At 47.0% G+C, this 21827-nt stretch overlaps 3 protein-coding genes across 7 annotated transcripts in view; 2 read left to right on the forward strand and 1 right to left on the reverse strand.

Annotated features, from left to right (window-relative positions):
- Window positions 1–10878, reverse strand: part of matr3l1.2 (matrin 3-like 1.2) — a 29838-nt gene extending 18960 nt beyond the window's left edge. For 2 of the 4 annotated variants that reach the window (XM_032555250.1, XM_032555248.1), the window contains exons 1-9: window positions 10816–10878; window positions 7835–8524; window positions 7379–7440; window positions 918–944; window positions 751–833; window positions 640–680; window positions 452–568; window positions 250–375; window positions 3–179 (exon numbers count right to left, since the gene is read on the reverse strand). In XM_032555250.1, coding sequence (XP_032411141.1) covers window positions 3–179; window positions 250–375; window positions 452–568; window positions 640–680; window positions 751–833; window positions 918–944; window positions 7379–7440; window positions 7835–8464 — 1263 coding nt within the window. In that variant the 5' untranslated portion in view covers window positions 8465–8524; window positions 10816–10878. Of the gene's footprint in view, window positions 1–2; window positions 180–249; window positions 376–451; window positions 569–639; window positions 681–750; window positions 834–917; window positions 945–3177; window positions 3412–7378; window positions 7441–7834; window positions 8528–10815 lie in introns of those variants that run through there. The other 2 variants (XM_032555249.1, XM_032555251.1) reach the window with 2 other exon arrangements.
- Window positions 1–21827, forward strand: part of LOC116714596 (alpha-1,3-mannosyl-glycoprotein 4-beta-N-acetylglucosaminyltransferase B) — a 776799-nt gene that overhangs the window by 228286 nt on the left and 526686 nt on the right. The window lies entirely within an intron of this gene.
- Window positions 11415–13529, forward strand: LOC116714615 (polyadenylate-binding protein-interacting protein 2). Of its 2 annotated transcripts, none has more exons than XM_032555294.1 (4): window positions 11415–11487; window positions 11643–11889; window positions 12669–12863; window positions 12939–13529. In XM_032555294.1, the coding sequence occupies exons 2-4, from the start codon at window positions 11752–11754 to the stop codon at window positions 13002–13004; spliced, it is 399 nt and encodes a 132-aa protein (XP_032411185.1). In that variant the 5' UTR covers window positions 11415–11487; window positions 11643–11751; the 3' UTR covers window positions 13005–13529. The 2 variants fall into 2 exon arrangements, with proteins under 2 accessions (XP_032411185.1, XP_032411184.1); XM_032555293.1 differs by having other exon boundaries at window positions 11445–11581; window positions 11748–11889.

The raw sequence follows: 21827 nt of genomic DNA on the forward strand, positions 1-21827 counted from the left end.
ACCTGGTCAGTGAGGAACAGGTGCTTGTCCACGGTGCCGAAGCGTCTGGCGATGGTTAGCAGCTCCTTCTTCTGCTCGTCGTCTTTGGGCAGGTTGGCGAAGAACACCACCTTGCTGCCGTGGCCGACCACGTCCCTGGAGGGCCGGTCCGCCGCTGGGTCCGCACCCCGGTGGGACTTCTGCACACAGAACAGGCGTGAGTTCGGTTCCAGCGGTTCCTGCGGTCCACCTGCCGGGCGGCAGCGTTACCTCGATGACCATGAGCCTCTGGGACAGGTAGAAGGTGACGGGCTTCCCGTACAGCTTGGTGGGATGCTGCTTGTAGAAGGCCACCATGTTGGCCGCCGCTTCGTGGCTCTCCATCTCCAGGAAGGCCTGAGGGGCGAAACGCAGCTCTGCCAACCGGGTCGGACCGAGTGGGACCGGGCCGGACGCGGGGCCTGTGCTGTACCTTGTTGGACAGGATGAGGTGCTCCCGCAGGCGGCCGAACGTCTCGGTGAAGGCGAACAGCGTCTTGTTGCTCAGAGGCTTCCTGTCATACTTCACCACCACCACCCTGCTGCGGAGCTGAGGACGACACCAGAACCGTCAGACGAAGCGGGAGCAGAACCGGGTTGGCGGCCGGGGGTCCGACTCACCGTGTTCTGGCCCATGGGGAGTTCGGAGCGGCCACGGCCTCCTGCAGACAAACAGAACCGGTCAGAACCAAGGAGATGGAACCAGACCAGCTTCCCGTCAGGACGTCTCACCCCAGCCGGAGGACATCCCGCCTAGCGGTCCGGAGGACATGGGCGGCGGTCCCAGCAGGCCCGCAGACAGGTTGGGGCCGTCCCTGCGACCCAACGACAGCCAGACGTTACCGACTTGGACTAGGACACTGGGAGACTGGAGTCTGTGTGTGTGTGTGTGAACCTACCTCCTGCCAGGCTCCCAGTCTGGATACCTGAAACAACACAACAGCCATCAGAGACCACCACAGCTCCCAGTTCCCCCTCTGAACCAGTCAGACTGCTCCAGGCATCACCATGGCAACAGCATCACTGTAATTAATGCTTTCTGTTTGTGAGTCGCTGCTGCTCTGCTGAGGCCAATAGAGGACGTTTCTAATCTACTCATGAACCAATCAATAGGAGATATGAAGGACATTATCAATGAAGTCATTCTTAACAGCAGAGTCTTAAAGGGCCAGTACGATGGATTTCCCTGCTACATAGTGTCAAATTATATCATAATCCAGTAACTCTCACCTTCAGTTGTTATAAAATGTTATATATCAAATATGATTTTAAAAGAATTTGACTTCCTGATTTAACATATTGAATTTGTTCCTCTGTCTCTTTAAAAACTCCTGCTCTTTCTGAAGCTCCGCCTCCAGGAAGTCATCCAACATGGCTCCTCTATTAACCCTTTAAGGTTTTTACTCTGCGCAGCAGCTCCTATAATGAGCTCAGCAGGTGTTTGCTAATTGCTGCTGGCTAGTCTGAGGGAGCTGAGTGGGGGAGGAGCTACGCCTCGAAGGCGGGGCTAGGTCCACCCAGGCGTTTAGCAGCTGAATTATTGCCAGGGAGATTAAAGGATATCTCAAGCATGAAAGAATCAGAGCAACACTGCAGAAAAAAACATGATGGAAAGATCAAAAAGTTGGTTTTACGTGACACCGGCCCTTTAAACAACAATTTGGCCTTCATATCTCCCTAGCATTAGCATCAATGCTAAAGCTCTGCCTGTTATTAATCAGTTACTCCAGGAAGTTGCGAGTTCATGTAAACTAGAATCAGCACACAGAGGGGAAACAGTATTTAGGGCCACCAGCTGTGCAAGTTCTCCCAGGTAAAAAGACGAGAGGCTGAAGCTGACATCGCAGGTCAGAGGTCACAAACCAGTTCAGCATCAAGAGCCAAATTCAGCTCATCGTCACCATAAAGAGCCACACAGCAATTTCAAGATTAGCTTCATATGGTATTGCTGCTGAAAGTTATTCCCTATGTCAGTGGGACGCCTTTAGGTTCGGTTTGTTACTCCAAGAAACTTTTTCACATGAGTGAAGACAGGACAGCGATTAAAAACTCACAGAAAACTTTGGAGATTCGTGGAAAATGTCTCACACAGGACATTTTTGAAGCATGTTGGTAATTTACTGGCATGGCTCAGATTTGTATGTATTCGAGGTGGTAACTTCTAACATTTGCATATTCATCAACATCTCATCAACATTTACACTTTAAACATTATTTTTTATAACACCCCAAGAGCATCACCAGTTCCCATTCAGCCCTCTGTACAACTTCCTGCTCAATAGTCTTAATTTAATATAAACCTGTAACATCTTTAAATATTTTGAACATGAGCACTAAATGAAACCTTCACAGGTTAATCAGCAGGCCTGATGCTCCGTAATAAATATTAATGTAAACTCTCACAGGAGTCTGGTTCGTTGTTTTTCCTGCCGTTTAAAAATCACTTCATATCTGAAATCCATGAACCTGCCACTCACCGCGATGTGCACAGCACCGGTTCTGTTCATGTGATCAGAACCGGTTTGCTTTTCCCCTTAGCGGTACCAGAACCTGCAGCACAAACTCTGACATGTGTTCACTTCTGGTTATTATTTGCGCAGCAGCAGCTTATCCTGCTTCACTCTGCGCCACAATCCTCCACAATCCCCTCCTGGAGCAAAATGCACCGAGGTGAAATAAAGCAGCCGACAGGAAGTCACAGACCTGCGGAGGTCAGTCTGTCCTCCTGGACACACAAATACTGCAGCGCCAGCTTCACATATTTCACACTGCTTTAGTCGGTGCTGCCTTCAAGGAGTGTGGGAAATTTCAGAGCCACAGGTCATTGGTAGACCCCAACATTATTTTATTTGATCAAATTATGGTGGAAACCAAGTATTTGTTGAATAACAAAAGTTCTTCTCAGTACTTTGTTACATTTCCTTTTTCTGGAAGTCTTCACCCTGCTGCTGGTGCGTTGCCCGTTGCTCCTCTGGAGCTGGGCAACATGGACCGTCAACTGGGGTTGGCGGTCGCGGTCCGGGTCGTCTCCCGGGTTGTTCTGTCACGGATCAGTCGTCTTGGTCCCGTTGCAGAGGGACAGGCCCAAGCATGATGCTGCCACCCCCATGGTGTCACTGGCATTCACTCTCCTCCAATCACGATGCGTTGTGTTTCTACCAAACGGTTCTACTTTGGTTCCATCTGAGAAACCGACATTCTCTCTCCTGGATCACCGGAGTGATCCAGTCGGGCCGAGCGCCGGGCAGGATCCCTGGAGGCGTCGCTGGCAGCAGCGGTGGAGTTGCGCCCTCTGCAGGTCGGTCACTGCCACAGGATCCGCATCTGTCTTCCATTCTCTCATCGTTGCTCAGCCGCTCCGTTCAGCCGGCCCGGCCTGCTGGGTTTGGGTCTCTGGCGTTGATGCACAGATCTTTGGTGAAGTATGTTTAGGTCAATATCAAACCTAAAGTGTTTGCAAATAAATTCTCTAAAGAAATCAGACAACGTGATTTTCTAGATCTGTTTTCTCATCTTGTGTCTCATGCTGCTGGTCTTCAGGCGCTCATCTGATCAGCTGGGAGAACAATTAGTGGCCAAACTCTGTTTTCCCTCCATATATGGAGTTGCTGTTTGGATATAATAGAGCTTTGGAACGTGACGTAGCTGCTGTAGACGTACTCTGCGACGAAGGATATGAAGGGATATGAGCGCCATCTTCAGGTGCCATAAACATAACTGATAAAAACGACTGTCTCACAGATATTTTGAATCTAAGTTACTAAAAAATTATTTAGCAATGGTGCGAACTTGCTGCGTTATTGGATGTAATGTCCGATCACACGACCGAAATGGTAAAAAGATGGAAAACGGACTTTAGTTTCACTGTTTTCCTGCTTGGAAACAACAGGAGGAAGCTAAGCTATCGGAGCTAAGCTATCGGAGCTAAACTGTCGGAGCTAAACTGTCGGAGCTAAACTGTCGGAGCTAAACTGTCGGAGCTAAGCTGTCGGAGCTAAACTGTCGGAGCTAAACTGTCGGAGCTAAGCTGTCGGAGCTAAGCTGTCGGAGCCAAGCTGTCGGAACTAAGCTGTCGGAGCTAAACTGTCGGAGCTAAACTGTCGGAGCTAAACTGTCGGAGCTAAGCTGTCGGAGCTAAGCTGTCGGAGCCAAGCTGTCGGAACTAAGCTGTCGGAGCCAAGCTATCGGAGCTAAACTGTCGGAGCTAAGCTATCGGAGCTAATGAAAAGGAGAGGAATGTCCCGGGTATCAGCGGTGAGACGTCCTGATATTACGTTCTCCAACATCCCAAGTTATCTACCAGTTTGCTCCAGACATGTCCATTCTGGTTAGTGTCTAAATTCGCTTTGTTGCTGTTGTGTCATAATGTTTTGCTATGATTTTTTCCGGGTGACTCGTGTTCAGTTACGTTGAGTTCATTTAAGTGGGTCAACCTTGTTTAGGTCGGGCTTCTATTTTTTATGTAGCATAGTCTGAGTTTTGTCAGTGAACATCGAGGTTATTCCATTATTGTGAAGTAAACTATTTTACTGGTGTTATCAAGTTTACAGTATTAATGCTGATGTGTTCTGATATTTCCTCTTCAAGGCAAACCGACGTATGAAATGGATTAGATCAATCCAGACTGAATCTGGGTCACTGCGAGGTAAACGCCACGACATCGGACCGACATGCGCGACAATTAAAGAGGCGATACAGCAAAACCATGATGGATCAACAAGTTACAGAGACTGTTTTCATGATTTACCCCAGAAGAGGTAAATAAAACACAGTGGAGGCTGTAGAAGAGGAGCAAGTTGGAGAGGCTGAGGAGGAAACCCCAGGAGAAGAGAAGCTCAGCAAGGCTGCAGACTCTGAAGAGGAACATGAACCAGCAGCAAAAAGGCAACAAATAAAATCTCACTTATGTGAACAGAGAAGAGAAATAAATCAGTTACAGGAGAACAGGGAGCTCAGGTCAGAGCTGAATAAAAACAGCTGGTCACAGGTTTTCTTAAAGATGAATGACACAAGAAAGTAAAATATTCAACAGGACTTTCTTGCTTTGTCATCTTGTTATCACTGTTTAACACTGTTGAGCCTTTTCTGCCAGCATCAAAAAACTTTCACACTTTCAAATGGTTTTACTTACATTAATCTAAGACTCGATCTACCTGTTCAGCTTCTTTGCCATCTTTTTAATGTGTCACATAAAACTGTGTAAAGCCTTTGGACTCCCTCGATGTGTCGTATGTTCGCCTTTAGCCCAGGGGAAGCTGGCCTGAGAGGGCAACACTAACCCGCCTCCTCAACTTTTGGAAACATTTGGAAAACATGTAGCAATTATTGTTGACCGTTTTGAATTAGGCACAGAAAGACCCTCAAATTTAAAAGAACGCGCACGATCCTTATCCTCCTTCCTTATTGGTGTAAAACCACATGGGTGGATTTCTTTTATTTCTAAGGGATGAGGCGGACGTGCATCAGACAAGCACATAACAGAAAACTGTGGCCTTCTGTCCAGTTTATTACCTGTGTTAGCGGACAGAGGCTGACAGTGTAGGAATGATGTGTGCTGAGGTCAAGGGAGAGGTCAACTGGATACTAACGATGCTAAAGACACACGAGCTGCAGCTGCAATTCATGTGGAAAGAGATCGGTTGCATGAGGAACAAATACTAAATGTTTCACAGAACCAAGTAGGTTGCTGCTTACATGTGAAGAGGTGACACTTCTTGACAAGATTGTGTGTGTGCTGCAGCTTAGTGAGCATGTGTTCTAGTGTGGTTGTAAAACATAATGCAAATAAAACCTACGCATATTAATATGCAACTGCAATGTTGCACTATTAATTAATATGCAGATTGGAAAAAGATTTTCTGTGCTCATTTTGAAATATTTGTACGGTTAGCACTGTTTGATGTAAACTGTAGATAGTAAAATAGAAAATTGTATTTGTTCCCCTCATTATTTTGTGTTCAGTTTTAAGTGTCTGTTTTCTCTCATTCAATAATTTAATGTGGGAAAAATTCATGAAACGTTTGATTCAAGCTGCATGTAAACAGGCGATGAAATGAAAAACAATTATATTTTAAATATTTCAGGTAATAAACATACATGTAATGAAATATTATATTTTTAAATAAACATTTTATGTGATTAAAGTAAACAATTATATAATCAGACATTTTGCAGTAAACATTTAATGTAAACCAGATGAAAGAGCCCATCTTTAAACATTTAATGTGTAATTAAACATTTCAGGGTAAACAATAAAGGTGACAAGTTATGAAATAAATCCCACTGTAAGTAAATATTTGTTGTATTTAACATATTTCAGGTAAGAAGTGAACATGTAAGGAAATAGATCCTGAGCTAGAATTTTATGTAATTAAACTTTACAGGTAACAAATCTGATGATCATCTGAAGTAATACAGTTCATGAACATTTTTTTAAATTATTTTTTAAATATAAAATTAGTTTAAAAATAAAAAAAGGTCAAAATGTAATAAAGATGAGTGTGTTAACGGTTTGGAGGCTATTGAAGAAAACATTAAATATTAAAATTATTTAAAATATTGAATATGACTTAACATTTTAATAGAGGATAGTGTGCCTCGTTTAATAGCATGAATGATCACTTTCTGTATCAGTTGATCACAAGGCTTTTATTTACAGGAGTGTTTGGTTGGAAATTGAACCTCTGAGCGCCAGAGGAGGGAGCGCTAGAGAACAGCTGGCCGACATTAGCGTTCAGAAATCGGATTGACCTTGAACTAAACACTCCTTACTCCGCGGAGCGATAATATCCAATATCCAACGTGAAACTAACCCAGGGGTGGGCAACTCCAGGCCTCGAGGGCCGGTCTCCTGCAACTTTTAGGTGCATCTCTACTTCAACACACCTGAGTCAAATAATGAGGTCATTAGCAGAACTCTGGAGAACCTGACTGCACTTAGGAAGTGATTCAGTTATTGGATTCAAGTGTGTTGGACCAGGGAGATTTCTAAGAGTAGCAGGACACCGGCCCTCGAGGACCAGGATTGCCCACCCCTGAACTAACCTCACTGCGGTGGGTAACACAATGAAAACAGAGGAATAAAGTTTGTTTTAGTCTGTGGCCTTTAAAGATGGCGAGACGTAAACGTCAAACGCAGCGACGTCGGTTCCAAAGCTCTGCTGGCTGGAAGGATTAGGACTAGAAACTGATTTACAGATTAACGCCACAATCTGTAGATTTAACTTTTTAGAACGAATTACAGGAAAATAAAACTTCAAAAAAATTCACAACTTTATTTAAAAACCGAAGCAAAAGATCCCAACATCCTGGAGGGACCGGACCGGTTCTGGTTCTGAACCCGGACCCGGTTCTGACTCACATGTCCAGCAGGCGGCGGCGGTTCTCCGCATGGCGCAGGCCGGATGTGTGATGGTTCCACTCCTGCAGGCAGAGAGAGCGTCGTTAGCAGCAGAACCCAGATCAGTCGGTCCAGAACCTCTGAACAGAACCGGGTCATGAGAAGAAACCCAGAGCAGCAGGACGGTTCTGCTGTGGCTGGTAAAGGCCCAATCGGCCGGGTTCTGTTCCGGGTTCTGGAGGAAAAGCCGATCGTGGTTCCGTCGGTCCGTATCCCAGCGGAACAAGAGGCTGAGGCGAAGCTGCCACGCTGACCGGGCCGGACCAGAACCTGGAGCGACCGGCGCTAACTGGGATGAAGGAGCCCAGAGCGGATGAAGTTACCTGGAGCTGCAGCCCCTGGGAACATGGGGGGGAGACCCCGCGGCAGCTGACAGGCTCACACATTAACAGTTAGAGAAGCAGCGGGCGTACTCACCATGGAGGAATGAACGTCAAAGTCACAAAGAGAGCACACGTGGGGGAACAGGGGGGGCGCGACCCCCAGGAAGTCCTGGATCTTCCCGCTGGAAGGCGCGCCCATCCTCCTCTGCATGAACAAGGGGTCTGACGACGCCCCCATGCCGTAGCCGGACCCCGACCCGGAGCCGTAGCCGTCCCGCATGGAGCCGAAGCCAAAGTCTCCGGAGGACTGGTTCCGAGCCGGACCCGGAGACGGGTCCCAGCCGTCCCGTCCTCCACGGAAAGCTGCTTCTGAGGCTGCCGCCCCGCGCTCTCCTGCCGCCCCCTTGCGGCTCTTCAGCTGCATCAGGATGCGGGGCAGCGTTTCCATGGTGATGTCCTCGTCAGGGATCTGGGCCAGAGCATCCAGGTCAGAGGGCGACAGGCCCAGACTGGAGAACAGCTTCATGTGGCGCCCAAGAGGCCCATCGCCGCCGCTGCGCCGGGTCATCTGGCCGCCGCCGCCATCCAGGCCCTCCATCCCGCCCATCCCAACGCCCGAGGCCCCGCCCCCCATCTGGCGGCCGGGAGCCTGCTCAGCCATGTTAAAGTTGAGCCCTCGCCCTACGGAGAACGGGGTCTGGGCTCCGTCGGCCTGCTGAGCCATGACCTCAAGCCAAGCGGCCGAAAGGCTGAAACTCCTCTTCTCCGGAAGAAGCTCGGCGTTCTGCTGAGACACAACGAAGCAGAGACAACCTTCAGAAAGACCCAGAGACCGGCTGGGGGCCGACGCTCCGGCGCCAAGGTCAAGAGTCAACCAGAGACAAGGACAAACCCTGCAGACAGCCGCTGCAGCGCCGATCGGCGCGTCTTCAGCATCGACTCAGCGCTAACCAGCTGGAAACGACTAGAACACTGAAAACTCCTGCTCAAAGTTGGCAGTTCCTGGATCGCCTGACCCGGCTATACAGAACCACAGTTACAGCTCAGAGATTCAAGACAGACGAGAAAACATCAAGAAATTCAAACTGAGAATCTAAACATGTCGTAACCCTAAAGTCACAGAAAAACAAGCAAGCAGGAGGAATAACCCCGGCTGGTCCACTGACCCTGACTCAGGGCCCCTCTAACCGGTTCTGTACCAGTTTGGTCCTGGCCAGATTCACTTCCCATTAGCAGATCCGGTGTGGTTCTGCCTGGCTGTTCACAGACCGTGGTTCCCACTTCAGGGGTAGCACCAGCAGCACCTAGCCAGGTACAGCACCGAGGCAATTTGATAGGCTGCTGGCCGCATTCACTGATTGGCTCGTGATTTATGTCACTGCAAACTGCAGCATTTAGCTGTGGGGACATGCTGCCGTCTGCTACGGAGGTAAGTTTAGCAGCAGAATGAATTAGCAGCGCTGCTAGCAGCTAGCCGCTCTGAAGAACAGACAGCAATGGAGAAGAGAGAAACGCTGAAGCTGCTCAGCTTCCTGTATTATTAACTTGTGATGTCAATTTTAATTTTCCATTGATTAAAAAAAATAAATAAAGTTAATACGTGGCTATTGGTTTACATCATTTGACCACATTACCTAAATCCAAAAGGTTGTACATTAAGAAATAAAGTGGCAGAAAGTAATTACATTTATATGTATGATGAAATAATCAGCTGATCCGGGTCTTATCATTATGTTTGGGCCAGAAATGCATTTCTACAAGATAAAATAAAATATCTGGATTTATTTGGGTCAACCAGAACCAGAAGGTTCTTCATTCCTGAGAGAAGAGAGAGCCGACCCCAGCTGACGCTGCTCACGGCCTGCCCGCTACCTGGGGTAGAACCGGACCGAACCGGACCGGACATTAACCGGTTAGAGGACAACCTGCTGGTGGAAAAAGGTTTTTAGAGAAACTAAACCTGGTAACTTTCTGACTCTGGAACATCTCCAGCAGCGTTTTAAAGGAGGAAAATGTGAGTTAAATTCCTGATGATCCAGTCAGGATCACAGGTTGAGACATAAAGCTGCTATTATTATTATTATTGAACTCTAACAGAACTGGCTTGGTTCTGGCTGAGGATTTGTAACTAGACTTCAACCAAAAGTCTTCAAGTCAATCTGACCCTTTGACCTATTTGCTGCCAGTTCTCCATGGCTAGAAACCTTTGTATATCCTCCCTGTTAATACTCACCATTTAAATGAAAATAAATAACTAGAGATAAAAATAAATACTCCAGCCTGTAACCAAGGTGACTCACCCTGCTGATATTAATACTGGAGTGAGGAAACCACAATCCAATCCAACCCATAAAGCATATTTTTAAAAACCAGTATGTTTAACCCAAAGTGCTATACAGTAGAAGCAGATAAAAACACACAACAAAATACAACGTACTAAAAAGAATACAAATTTATAAAATAGAAACTCGCATTGCGTGAAAAGCCACTGAAAAAAAATTAAGAGACAAAAACAGCAACAGAAGCCGCTTGCCTAATATTTAATGGCAACTTATTCACCAGGGCCGAGCAACAACAAATATAGAAACGTACTTTCAATAATCGATGGATAAAACCGTTTCCATAAATCAACTCTAGAATCCAGATATGTTCATTTTAAGGTGAATAAAGTCTGAAATATTTCCATAAATCAGCGGTAGAAAGCAAATCTGTTCGGTTTAAGCTGACCGTTAGCTTCTTGCTAAGATAACGTCCGGAAATATAACAGCAAAAAAACAATTTATAAGTCTTCGAGTCATTTCTCCTTACATTACATAAAATCTAAACACTTCAGCGAACAGTGGAACAAAATTTTAAAAAACTCAATAATAAAACTGGTTTCAAAGTTTAGCTTTAATAACAGAAGCTAATGTTAGCTTTGGACGCTAACACGAGGCATTATTTCCAGCTTTTGGGCAAAAAAAATCATTTCTAAAAACCCGAATCTGAACGCAATGGTTCCGTTTCAATGCTGCTTCATTATCATTACAGCAGAAACACAGTAAATGCATGCGCTTTATGGATTTATTAACTTACCACAAATTTTCCAGACAAGACGCGGATTAGCCGCGGCTGATGCTACTTCTTCTTCTTCTTCGCCTTTGGCGTTACACCACTTCCGGTTAGCGCCCCTGCTGGAGTCTTCCCTCAACAGACTTTTCTCCTTTCTACTTTACGGATGCTGGGACACCCTTAAAACAGTCTAAACCCGTCCCTGGACTGGCTTTATTCTTGATCTGAGACCGTTAACATTGGCGCCCAGCGGTTCTTTTTACATCGGTCACATCATGGTTCCCCTAGTGGATCTGACCGGTTCTTCAAGGGTCCCGGCTGTTTGAAACGATGTGCCAATCACGCCCACCCGCCGCACCATTTGTCTCTCCGGAGGTGAAATAGTGCGGAGCCGTTGTGTTAACCTACTTCTGGCGTGGCGTTTGTCAGCACCAGTTAGGGTTTGAATCTGAGGTCGTAGGCTCATTCATCCCACAGTGTTCTTCCTCATGCATCACTGAAACAGCCTCAGATATATTTTAACAAATCTAGAAGATTTGATCTGGTCGATAAATATTAAAATGTTCTCTTCTAACTTATTATCATGAACTCCATGTTCTATTTCATAACAGACCAAACGGACCGTGAAGGCAGCATACTCCTCCAGCCAATCAGAAGGCAACCATCAGTGACGCAGTAGATGTAAACAAACAGAAGGTAAGCAGCCATTTCGGTTCCGGAGGAGTTTTTCTGCTCTTTGGGCGTTTGAGAATTTTAGCGTCGAATAAATTAGTTCGCTGGGTGTTAAAAGGTAAGAAGCGGAGTTAGTGGCGGTTCTGACCTGGTTCTGGTTGTGGTTCTGTGTTCTCAAGCTAGCTGTGTGGCTCCGCTGCTCCTGGTGAGTCAGCGGCCCTCACGGCCAGCCTGACCGCCCAGAGAGGCCTGACTAACGGCCACCTCCTTCACCCCGTCCGCAGAGACATGAAGGACCCGACCATCGGAACCACATCCACCCCCACCGGTACCGGAGAGGTCGTCCTCAGCAGCCAGTTCGGTTCCGAGGAGGATCCGTTTGCGGAGTACATGTGGATGGAGAACGAGGAGGAGTTCAACAGACAGGTGAGTAACTGGAGCCGGCGTTTAGACCCGCGGTGCCGGTTCCGACTCGGTACAGTCAGCTGGTTCAGGTTCTGAAGGAATTTGGTGGCGCCAGCAGTCTTCTCCATGTTAAATCTGATCCAGAACCGTCTAGAGTCTTGGGTTCTGGTCCCTTTCCTAACCAAGTTGGACCGGCTGTCAAACCTCTGGGTCGGGCTTAAGCCGGGTCCTGCTAGAACCTCCTGGACTCCAGAGGTTTCTAGTTTTTCTTAACGTTCTTGATGAAACTAACGGATTCGATCCACATCCAGAACCCAACCCAGTCACGATGGTAGGGTTCTGTAGAAATGCACCGATGTGAAAAACCGAACGATACTGATATTTATGTTGCTGTTATGGCTGATATTTTGTGTGCCAGATCTTTCTCCCACAATCCTTTGCTGCATCATCATCACTTTCATTTGAAGATAACTGATGCATCATGAAGCATTTGAAGAGAACTGACCCAGTTCCATTTAAAGACCCGGTTCTGGTTCTGGTTAAAGACCCTGAAGTAAATGAAGTCAAACGTACTTTATTTATGTTTGTTTAACTTGACAACTTGAAAAACATAATAAAAAAAGTGGGATAAACCTGGTTGGACTAATTAACTCAATATTTTAGTTTGTTTAGTGTGCAGTTAGTGGGTTCAGGGTGGGGATATTTTACAGTTATGGAAGCATAGAAATAGAAACCAGACGCTCTGAACACGGTCTCTCTGCCTGCCTGGTTCTGATCGGTTCTGACTGGTCCTGGCCCAGGTGGAGGAGGAGCTGTGGGAGGAGGAGTTCATGGAGCGCTGCTTCCAGCAGATGCTGGATGAGGAGGAGCAGTGGGAGTGGTTCATCCCGTCCAGAGACCTCCCCCCCGGCGGCGTGGCTCAGCTGCAGGACCAGATCAGCCTGCTGGTTCTGGACCCGGACGTTCACCCCGACGCCTCCGACTTGGAAGTGGTGGTGAGTTGAGCCAATCGGGAGCTGGGAACACCTCGGGGGCCCGTCTCCTGTCCCTGACTCCTCTTCCTCCTGCAGGTGAGGAGCAGCCTGAATCCAAACGCCAAGGAATTCACTCCAGGGATCCAGAAGCACAACCTGTGACCCCTTAGCCCCGCCCCTTCCTCCCCAGCCTGCTCTGTGACATCATCAGCAGGAAGTCCGCCGTTCTCCAGCCGCCGTTCGGACCTTCAGCCTCACGTGTTGCCAAAGTTCTACTGTCGCCTCACATCTCTTCTCACCACGTCTGCTGCCTCCCCTGGGGTCACCTGGGGTCACCAGTCTGTCTGAAACTCTCTGAATGTAAACCAGATCCTTCATGTTTCTGTCACCTGTTCTCCCCTGAACCTTTGGAACCCACTCAAGACCGACCTCCAGGTTCTGTCCTGACTCTCCTCACCTGACCAGGTGTGATGGAGTCTGGTCCAATCAGAGTCCCACCCGACCCGGTTCTGTCATTGTTTCCTCTCGTTTTTTCCCAGAATCCTTTGCGTCGCTCTGCTGCTTTACTTCCTGACGTCTTTAAACTTTTTCTAATGTTCTGTAAAAAAATGTCTGATAAAGAAAAAGATGTAAAAAAAAAATCTATTTTTTCTTAAAGTAGTGATGAAAATAAATGTTTATTGAGGAGAAGAGGCTGGGTCTGGTTCTGTCCGCCGGTTCTGTCCAGAACCCAAAATGATTAGATGTTGACATATTTTCACCCTAAACATCAGTTATTTGGGGAAAATGATGAGTGCAGCTTTCAGTGCTGTCCAGCAGAGGGCGCTGTTGTCTGTGGTTTCCTCACATTGTCTTCGCTCTGGATGATTCTCAACAGGAAGCTGTGGATGGACCTGGACCTTCCGAACCAACTCAGGTCCATCGGGTCTCAGTGGGATCAGAGACAAAGACTTTGTGCTATTCTGATTTAGTAATGTAATTATATTAGCTGTGTTACCACCCCACGCCACTAGAGGCAGTATCAGGCCCGAAAAGATGCCACTAAGGAGCAGATTTAGAAGTTCACAGAAAGCTACAGAATCTGTTAAAAACTGTGAGCTGCACTGAAGTAAATAAAAGAGAAAAGTTCAAATAAATGCTGAGAGTGAAAATCCTTCCTAAAGGTGAAAATATATCACAGATTTCAAAAGAAAATAAAAACGGGAGACCGCGGATAATATAGGAAATAGCGCCCCCTTCACTTCCGGAGTGCAATGGTCCAATTTCCAAATAAGGTCTGAGACTGACAGAGGTCCGTCCCGCCCTTCCTGTTTGCTGCAGAGAGGTGGACTTGCATTTTTCAGCTGCAGGCCAGCAGCCGCATGCTAATGAGGGGGCAGGACCTCTGGGGCTCTGCAGGCAGCTGATTGGTCAGAGGGAGATGTTGGAGAATTTGCTGCAGATGTCTGGAAAGAAACGGCAGGTCATGACTCTGACCCAGAGGGGGTTTTTGCCCCTGACAGACGGGCAAAAAGCTGAGCTATTGCTGCTAGCTTCAGTTCGACTCAACATGCTGGGCAGGAAACACATGAGGAGACGCTGGAGCTGATCACCAGTCAGGCTGGGAATATTATTAATATCTCTGTTGATGTCGTTCTGTCGCATCATTTCTCTGTTAACTCTGAAAGTTCAATCTCTGCTGAATCACAAAGCAAAGTGTTTATTACCAAACATTATTTCATGGAAAACTCAGCAGAAACTTTAAATCTCTCTGTGCTGTAAGCCAGGAGATGAGCTGGTAGATCATTTTCAATATACATGTCAGATACCATTGGTTCCATTGTAGTGAAGATTGTGTGGAAGGAAGAAATCTCTGTGGAGAAATGCTCCACTGGTAAGAAGTGATTGGAGCCTTGAAGGCTGAATGGAAATGATGTAAAACTGAACTTCATATTTATTATGAAACCAAACGTTCTTTGGTTGAATCATAAGCAAAAACATCAACGTCGCCTGTACCTTGTTTACCACCGTTGACAGGTTAGCCAACCGTCCTTTGACTGAGCCACTGGATCTAACAGCGCCTGCAGCCGACCTGAAACCTTCTTCCCAGAGAAAATGGAAAATGATTTCAACAACTCACTTGAAAACATAACAGACTTTAAACAAGCCAGTTTTAAATGGACCATAATTCATTACTGCCTGAGACAACAGCAAGCAAGTAGCAGAAGTTAACATGCTACTGTTAGCCTTGCTAAAGTTATGCTAACACCAGATTCAGACACTGAACGTGAGGAAGTCACTGTGGTGAACCCTGAATGTCTGCAGAACGTCTGCAGAACGTTGCAGCTCTGCTCCATGCTTACAGACGCTGTGTTTGGACATCAGAGTCAAAGTTCATGTTTCCTCTCAGTTTCCTGTTGGTAATTATTGGACGCTGTTCCTTCAAATGACGACAAAATAAAAGCTCATAACTAGGCCTGTCACGATAACAAATTTTGCTGAACGATTAATTGTCTCAAAAATTATTGCGATAAACGATAATATTGTTTGAAGACCTTTTAACACTGATTTAATGGAAATGACGTAATAATGCAGGTGATTTCCTGCCAAAGATAGATACACTTTATTTTCAAAAGAATATTTAACACTGGAACTGATAAACAAAATAAACAAAACAACCAAAAATAAAATGGATTCTCAGTCTCCATTAACAAAAAACTCACTTGAAAAAAAAAACTAAACAACATAAAGCCAAAGTGGAAATAAATACTGCATTCAACCAAAAGAGTGCAGATTATGAAGTCTGTATATTATGTTGCCCTTCAGTAATAATTAGATTTAAATAGAGAAGATGGGCACATCGACTACCTGATGCAATAATTCACACTACATGATTTTTTGCTCCTATTTTCCCCTTACAACAATCTTAGATCGTTGGTCTTTCTAAGATTGTGTGGTGTGTTACGGTAGATCGTCGTTGCCGCTCTGATCTAAATCAGGGTTTTTCCCCGACTGGGATCTTAACGCAGCCTGTTGAATGTGACAGGCAGCCAATCAGAAAGCGCGGATTCCCCTCCGTGTTTTCTGAAGGGAAATTACGGAGGGGAATCCCAAACAGCTGATACGGCGCAACGAAGTCCAGCGGACATTGGAGATGATACGTGGAAACAACATTAATGTTTATTCAACATGCAAAGAATATAGAAATGACAAGAGGAGGAGTTGGAGCGAAATTACTACCGCAGTTGATAAACCTGGTAACTTTTCAGCTGTTCTTCGTTAACGTGACGTAAATAGGTTCTAATGATTTTCATTCAGTCAGGACTTTACGCTGACACTAGCCACATGCATTGCAGGTAGATTGTAGTAAAGCATTGATTAATGCCTGGTTTTAAAATTAGTTCACTGAACTTGTAGCCATTATTTTTTTTTTTTTTTTTTTTTTTTGTAACCCCTCCAGGGGGTCTTTTTGTGGGCTCTAGTGTCCCTTTTTATGAAGTAGGCTGACAGGAAAGGGGGAGGGAGAGGGGGGAAGACATGCGGTAAATGTCGCCGGGTCCGGGAGTCGAACCCGCGACCGCCGCGTCGAGGACTTGAGGCCTCCAAATGTGGGTCGCGCTAACCCCTACGCCACCACGGCACGCCCCTGTAGCCATTATTTTGTGCCCATTGTTGGACACAACACGGCCAGACCGAACCCGATGGAACCGTTATACCTAGGATTTCTGTCGGCTAATGTTTGGTCTGTCAGGTTTTGAAAATGGGCCGACAATCGGTGTGAGCTGGGCTTTACACTAAGGAAATGAGGAAGGGAGGAGTCAGTGGAGAGAACCGGAGTTGAGCCTTTTTTCGTTCAGTGTCATCAACAGAAAGAGAAAAAGGCCGGAAGAGACGATAATGCTGATAATTGAAATTAGGTCAATAGTGCGACAGGCCTACTCATAACATAACTGACCATCACTGTTCAGATCATATGAACAGAATCTGAAACTTGCTGCTGAAACTCCCAAATATTCACCTCAGTGAACAGGAAACCAGAGCTCAGCATCACATGCTTTTATTTTGGAAATTTGTAGGAAAGAAAGTCTGATCAGTAACGCATCACGAATAACGGGTTTATTTTCTGTCCTGAAGACGTTTAAAGCACAAACTGCAGCTAAATAAGAGATGTGCAGCTTTAGGAAGGTGCTCCTCCTGCTCCTGCTCCTCCTCCTCCTCCTCCTGCTCCTCCTCTTCTTCCTCCTCTTCCTCCTGCAGCTTTCAGATGCTAACGAAGCAGACATATGGAGAGGAGGTGTCTCTGCTGCTGCCCTCCTAAAGATTCAGATTGTATGACAAATCACGTCCCGGCCGGCTCGGCCTCCTCCCAGTCCTCCCAGTCCTCCCAGTCCCCCTCCCCTCCCCCCGGCCTCCACCACTCCCCCAGACGACAGCTTCATTAGGCTGAAAGAAGAGAGTTTTCACAGCTTTGTCGAGTCAAGACTCTCACTCCTTGTGTGAGTCTGAATTGCTCCTTTGTTGCAGCAGATCCCAGTTATTGCAGTGCAGACCATATGGCCTCCTCTGCTGCAGGACGCGTCTCCGTCCTCAGCCTGGAGACGGCCGGGGTCATGTGACCAGGGGCGTCCTGCTCCGCTAAGGGTCAGAGGTCGCTCCTTCCGACCTGGTCCCGGTTCCTCAGGTTCGGCCAGGTGATCAGCCTGGGAAGAATCACATGAAACTGAAGAAAGCAGAAATGTTTGATTCAGGCTCCAGAGTTCAGCTGTTTCATTTTCTTCTCTAAAGTTTTTCTGAAATGCAACACCAGTATTTGGACTTGTTGGTTGTGATTGGTTTGTTTTCATCTGACTCGTCTGTGATTGGCTGATGGGGCTTCATGTTGCTTCATGTGAACAGCGTGTACTCCTGGTTTCGAGTCCACAACCGAACAGAACCGGGTCAGAAGCCGCAGTCAGTGCTCCGCTAAAAGGCCGCTGCTGTTAGCTGTTAGCTTCCTATCAGCGTCCTTCGTCTGCGAGGCTTTTTTCACACTGCAAGTTAAAGGAGGGCAACATGCTAATGCTAGCCAGCATGCTATCCTTAGCATGACCATTAGTATTTCAGCTAGCTTTAGCTTGTAGCTCATTTGGTGATGATGATTTATTCGTTGACTGAAAGAGTTCGGTTCTCTTCAAGTTTTTCTGCTGCTTCTGAATGTAACGGTTGTGTGATTGAGTCCGCAACATTTTAATTTAATAACTAATAACTCAGTTAGCTGTATCACTACTGACTCCCTCCGCAACGAGTCAAACTGCGACACGAGTAAATAACACACACACACACACACTAGTATTAATTTACCTCCACTATTCCGCCAACATCGCCCACGTCCTTCTGCGTATTTCTGAAAGTTTTCTGCAGTTGATTTTAATGCTTCTGTAATTTTTACCGCAACGTTCCGCGTCCAGGATTCGCACTGCGTTTTCACAGGAAATGCTAATTTTCTACTTTGTTTTGTGTCCTGAAAGTTTTCAACATGACGAACAGCAGAAGCATCCGGATCTGAAGACCTTTGTCTTCTTCTTCTTCTGTCCATTTTAAAACAAAGTGAGGAACCAGCAAACGCTCCTCCTCCTCTTCCTCCCTCCGCTCCTTCATCACCTCTGTGCACACAGACCCAAGCAGGATCAAATACAGTTTATTGTCCCGTCTGTCGGCTGTTATCGATATCTTTCCTTCTGCCGCTTCAGGAAGGTTTTAATGTAACGGAACGGCGGCGGCGGCCTCCATCCGTCTTCCTTTCTCTGTCTGCGGCTGTTTGCTCAGCCTCGTAATTTACCTCCAGTTTACCCGACATTAGCGCCACAAAGGCCCGGCCGCCATTTATCTGCAGCCGCCCGGCGCCATGGCAACGCCATGGCCAGAAAGGAGCCGGAACCGAACCGGACCGACCCGTCCTGGAGCCGGAGCTGGGCCGGATGTTTTCACTTTAGAGGAAAAGATTAAAACGACGCTTTCAGAGGAAGGAAAGAACCGGTTCTTCCACTCAGATCCGGTTCTTCGGGTCAGATTCGGTTCTTCGGGTCAGATCCGGTTCTTCCGCTCAGATCCGGTTCTTCGGGTCAGATCTGGTTCTTCGGGTCAGATCCGGTTCTTCCGATCAGAACCGGTTCTTCGGGTCAGATCCAGTTCTTCGGGTCAGATCCGGTTCTTCCGATCAGAACCGTTGGTTCGTTGTGACTGTTTCAGGCGTTCCTCATGGAGAAACTGGAGGTCGATCAAATTATTGATAATATTGATACAGATCAATACTTCAGTCTCAGATTCTGATTTTATGTTTGCACCTGAATAAACAATGAACACAAACTGCTCTTATGTTTTATCATTTCTCATGTTAATATTTTATTCAAGTATTTTGCAGACACTGACACATTTGTTTCCAAAATCATTTTAAAATGATTCATTTATTTGTAATCTGTTCATCACAAACGGATTAAACTAAACAATCTGAGAAGTTTGAGTGAAAATGAATCAGTTTGAATATTTCCATCTAGTTACTATCATGCAGATGAAAGTTCTGATTTTGTTCATAAAATCGGCTCCGTTAGCTTAGCCAGCTAATATTTGTTTTCATTTTTATAAATTAACTTCAGTCGGCTGATTTTTATTTTTTATTTTCTCATAAATTTTTTTGATTGTTAAAACTCTAAAAAACTTTGTCGCATTAAAACTTTTTTTTTTCAACAATATGGTTTAAGTTTGATGACGGATCAGATCCACAGTTCTGGTTCTGATTCTGGTTCCAGTTCTGGTTCTGGCCCTGATCTGGTTCTGGTCTAACGTCTCTAATGTGGGTCAGAACCAGAACCAGGACAGAGAAATGAGACTCTGGATCCTAAAGAACTGAAGATGCTGGAAGGAAAACCTGGAGAACCAGACGGAGCGAGAAGAAGAATCCTGGACTGGATCAGGAACTGATGATGGAACCATCATCATCCTCGTCTTCATCACCTGCCATCTTGGTGGTGGGGGGGGTCAGATTGTTGGGCTGCAGGATTACCAGGCTGTTAATCAGAGGCTAAGCAGATTAAACTTCTTCCTTCAGATCAGATCACCCTCCACCAGCAGCCTGGTGTGTGTGTGGGTGTGTGTGTGTGTGTGTGTGTGTGTTCATCTTATTTTCTCACATGCTTCACTTCATTAAAATTCAGTCACATCTCGTGTTGAGTTTTTAATCCCGTCAGAGAAACAGCCTGAACAGAAACACATCTCCCTCCCTCTCTACACACACAGAAATATATATGTGTCTGATTTCATCTCAAGCTTAACAGTCATACCACAAATGTGAACACAAAGTTTCCGGCCTGCAGAAATGCAATAATTGCACTAAAAGTTTTGACTCTTCACATAATAAAGCTGCCACATTATGGTGATGGAGGGGTTTGAGTGTCCCAGTGATCCTTGGAGCTATGCTGTCTGGGGCTTTATGTCCCTTGTAGGGTCACCCAAGGCAGACAGGTCCTAGGTGAGGAACTAGACAAAGCGCAGGCTGAAGACCCCTTGTGACGAACAAAACCCTTGGAATCAGTGTTCCCTCGCCCGGACACGGGTCACCGGGGGCCCTCTCTGCAGCCAGGCCTGGAGGTGGCGAGCGCCTGGTGGCTGGGCTTTTACCCATGGAGCCTGGCCGGGCTCAGCCTGAAGAGGAGACATGGGTTTGTGTTTACAAACCGAACAGCAGTTCAGATTACCCACCCTTTTTGGAGTCCTTAGAGGGGGTACTGGAGAGTGCTCCTCCTGGGGACTCCCTTGTTCTGCTGGGGGACTTCAACGCTCACGTGGGCAATGACAGTGAGACCTGGAGGGGCGTGGTTGGGAGGAACGGCCCCCCCGATCTGAACTCGAACGGTGTTCTGTTGTTGGACTTCTGTGCTCGTCATGGATTGTCCATAACGAACACCATGTTCAGGCATAAGGGTGTCCATATGTGCACTTGGCACCAGGACACCCTAGGCCGCAGTTTGATGATCGACTTTGTCATCGTTTCATCGGATCTGTAGCCATATGTCTTGGATACTCGGGTGAAGAGAGGTGCGGAGCTGTCCACTGACCACTACCTGGTGGTGAGTTGGCTCTGGTGGTGGGGGAGGAAGCCGGTCAGACCTGGCAGGCCCAAATGTGTTGTGAGGGTCTGCTGGGAACGTCTGGCGGAATCCCCTGTGAGACGGAGCTTTAACTCCCATCTCCAGCAAAACTTCGAACACGTCCCGGGGGAAGTGGGGGACATCGAGTCTGAGTGGACCATGTTCTGTATCTCCAAGGTTGAGGCAGCTTATCGGGGCTGTGACTGTTGTCGGTGCCTGTGGCAGCGGCAACCCTCAAACCTGTTGGTGGACACCTTCGGTGAGGGATGCTATCAGGCTGAAGAAGGAGTCCTATTGGGCCTTTTTGGCCCGTGGGACTCCGGAAGCAGCTGATGGGTACCGGCAGGCGAAGCGGCATGCGGATCGGGTGGTTGCTGAGGCAAAAACTCGGGCGTGGGAGGAGTTTGGAGAGACCATGGAGAAAGACTTCTGTACGGCTTCGAGGTGATTCTGGTCCACCATCCGGCGTCTCGGGGGGGGGAAGCAGTACAGCACCAACACTGTTTATAGTGGGGATGGTGTGCTGCTGACCTCTACTCGGGACATTGTGGGCCAGTGGGGAGAATACTTTGAAGACCTCCTCAATCCCACCAACATGCCTTCCATTGAGGAAGCTGAGCCTGGGGACTCTGGGTTGGGCTCTCCAATCTCTGGGGACGAGGTCGCCAAGGTGGTTAAAAAGCTCCTCGGAGGCAAGGCTCCGGGGGTGTATGAGATCCGCCCGGAGTTCCTTAAGGCTCTGGATGTTGTAGGGTTGTGTTGGCTGACGCGACTCTGCAATATTGCATGGACATCGGGGGCAGTTCCCCTGGATTGGCAGACCGGGGTGGTGGTCCCCCTGTTCAAAAAGGGGGACCGGAGGGTGTGCTCCAATTATAGAGGG

This window comes from Xiphophorus hellerii, chromosome 23, assembly GCF_003331165.1.
Source record: "Xiphophorus hellerii strain 12219 chromosome 23, Xiphophorus_hellerii-4.1, whole genome shotgun sequence".
Lineage (NCBI taxonomy): Eukaryota > Metazoa > Chordata > Actinopteri > Cyprinodontiformes > Poeciliidae > Xiphophorus > Xiphophorus hellerii.

Bases quoted from the DNA above. Each gene is read 5' to 3' on its own strand.
- LOC116714615 (XM_032555294.1), top strand. From the start codon at position 11,752: ATGAAGGACCCGACCATCGGAACCACATCCACCCCCACCGGTACCGGA. The intron at 11,890-12,668 runs GTGAGTAACTGG...GTCCTGGCCCAG, and splicing joins AGGAGGAGTTCAACAGACAG to GTGGAGGAGGAGCTGTGGGA. The intron at 12,864-12,938 runs GTGAGTTGAGCC...TTCCTCCTGCAG, and splicing joins CCTCCGACTTGGAAGTGGTG to GTGAGGAGCAGCCTGAATCC.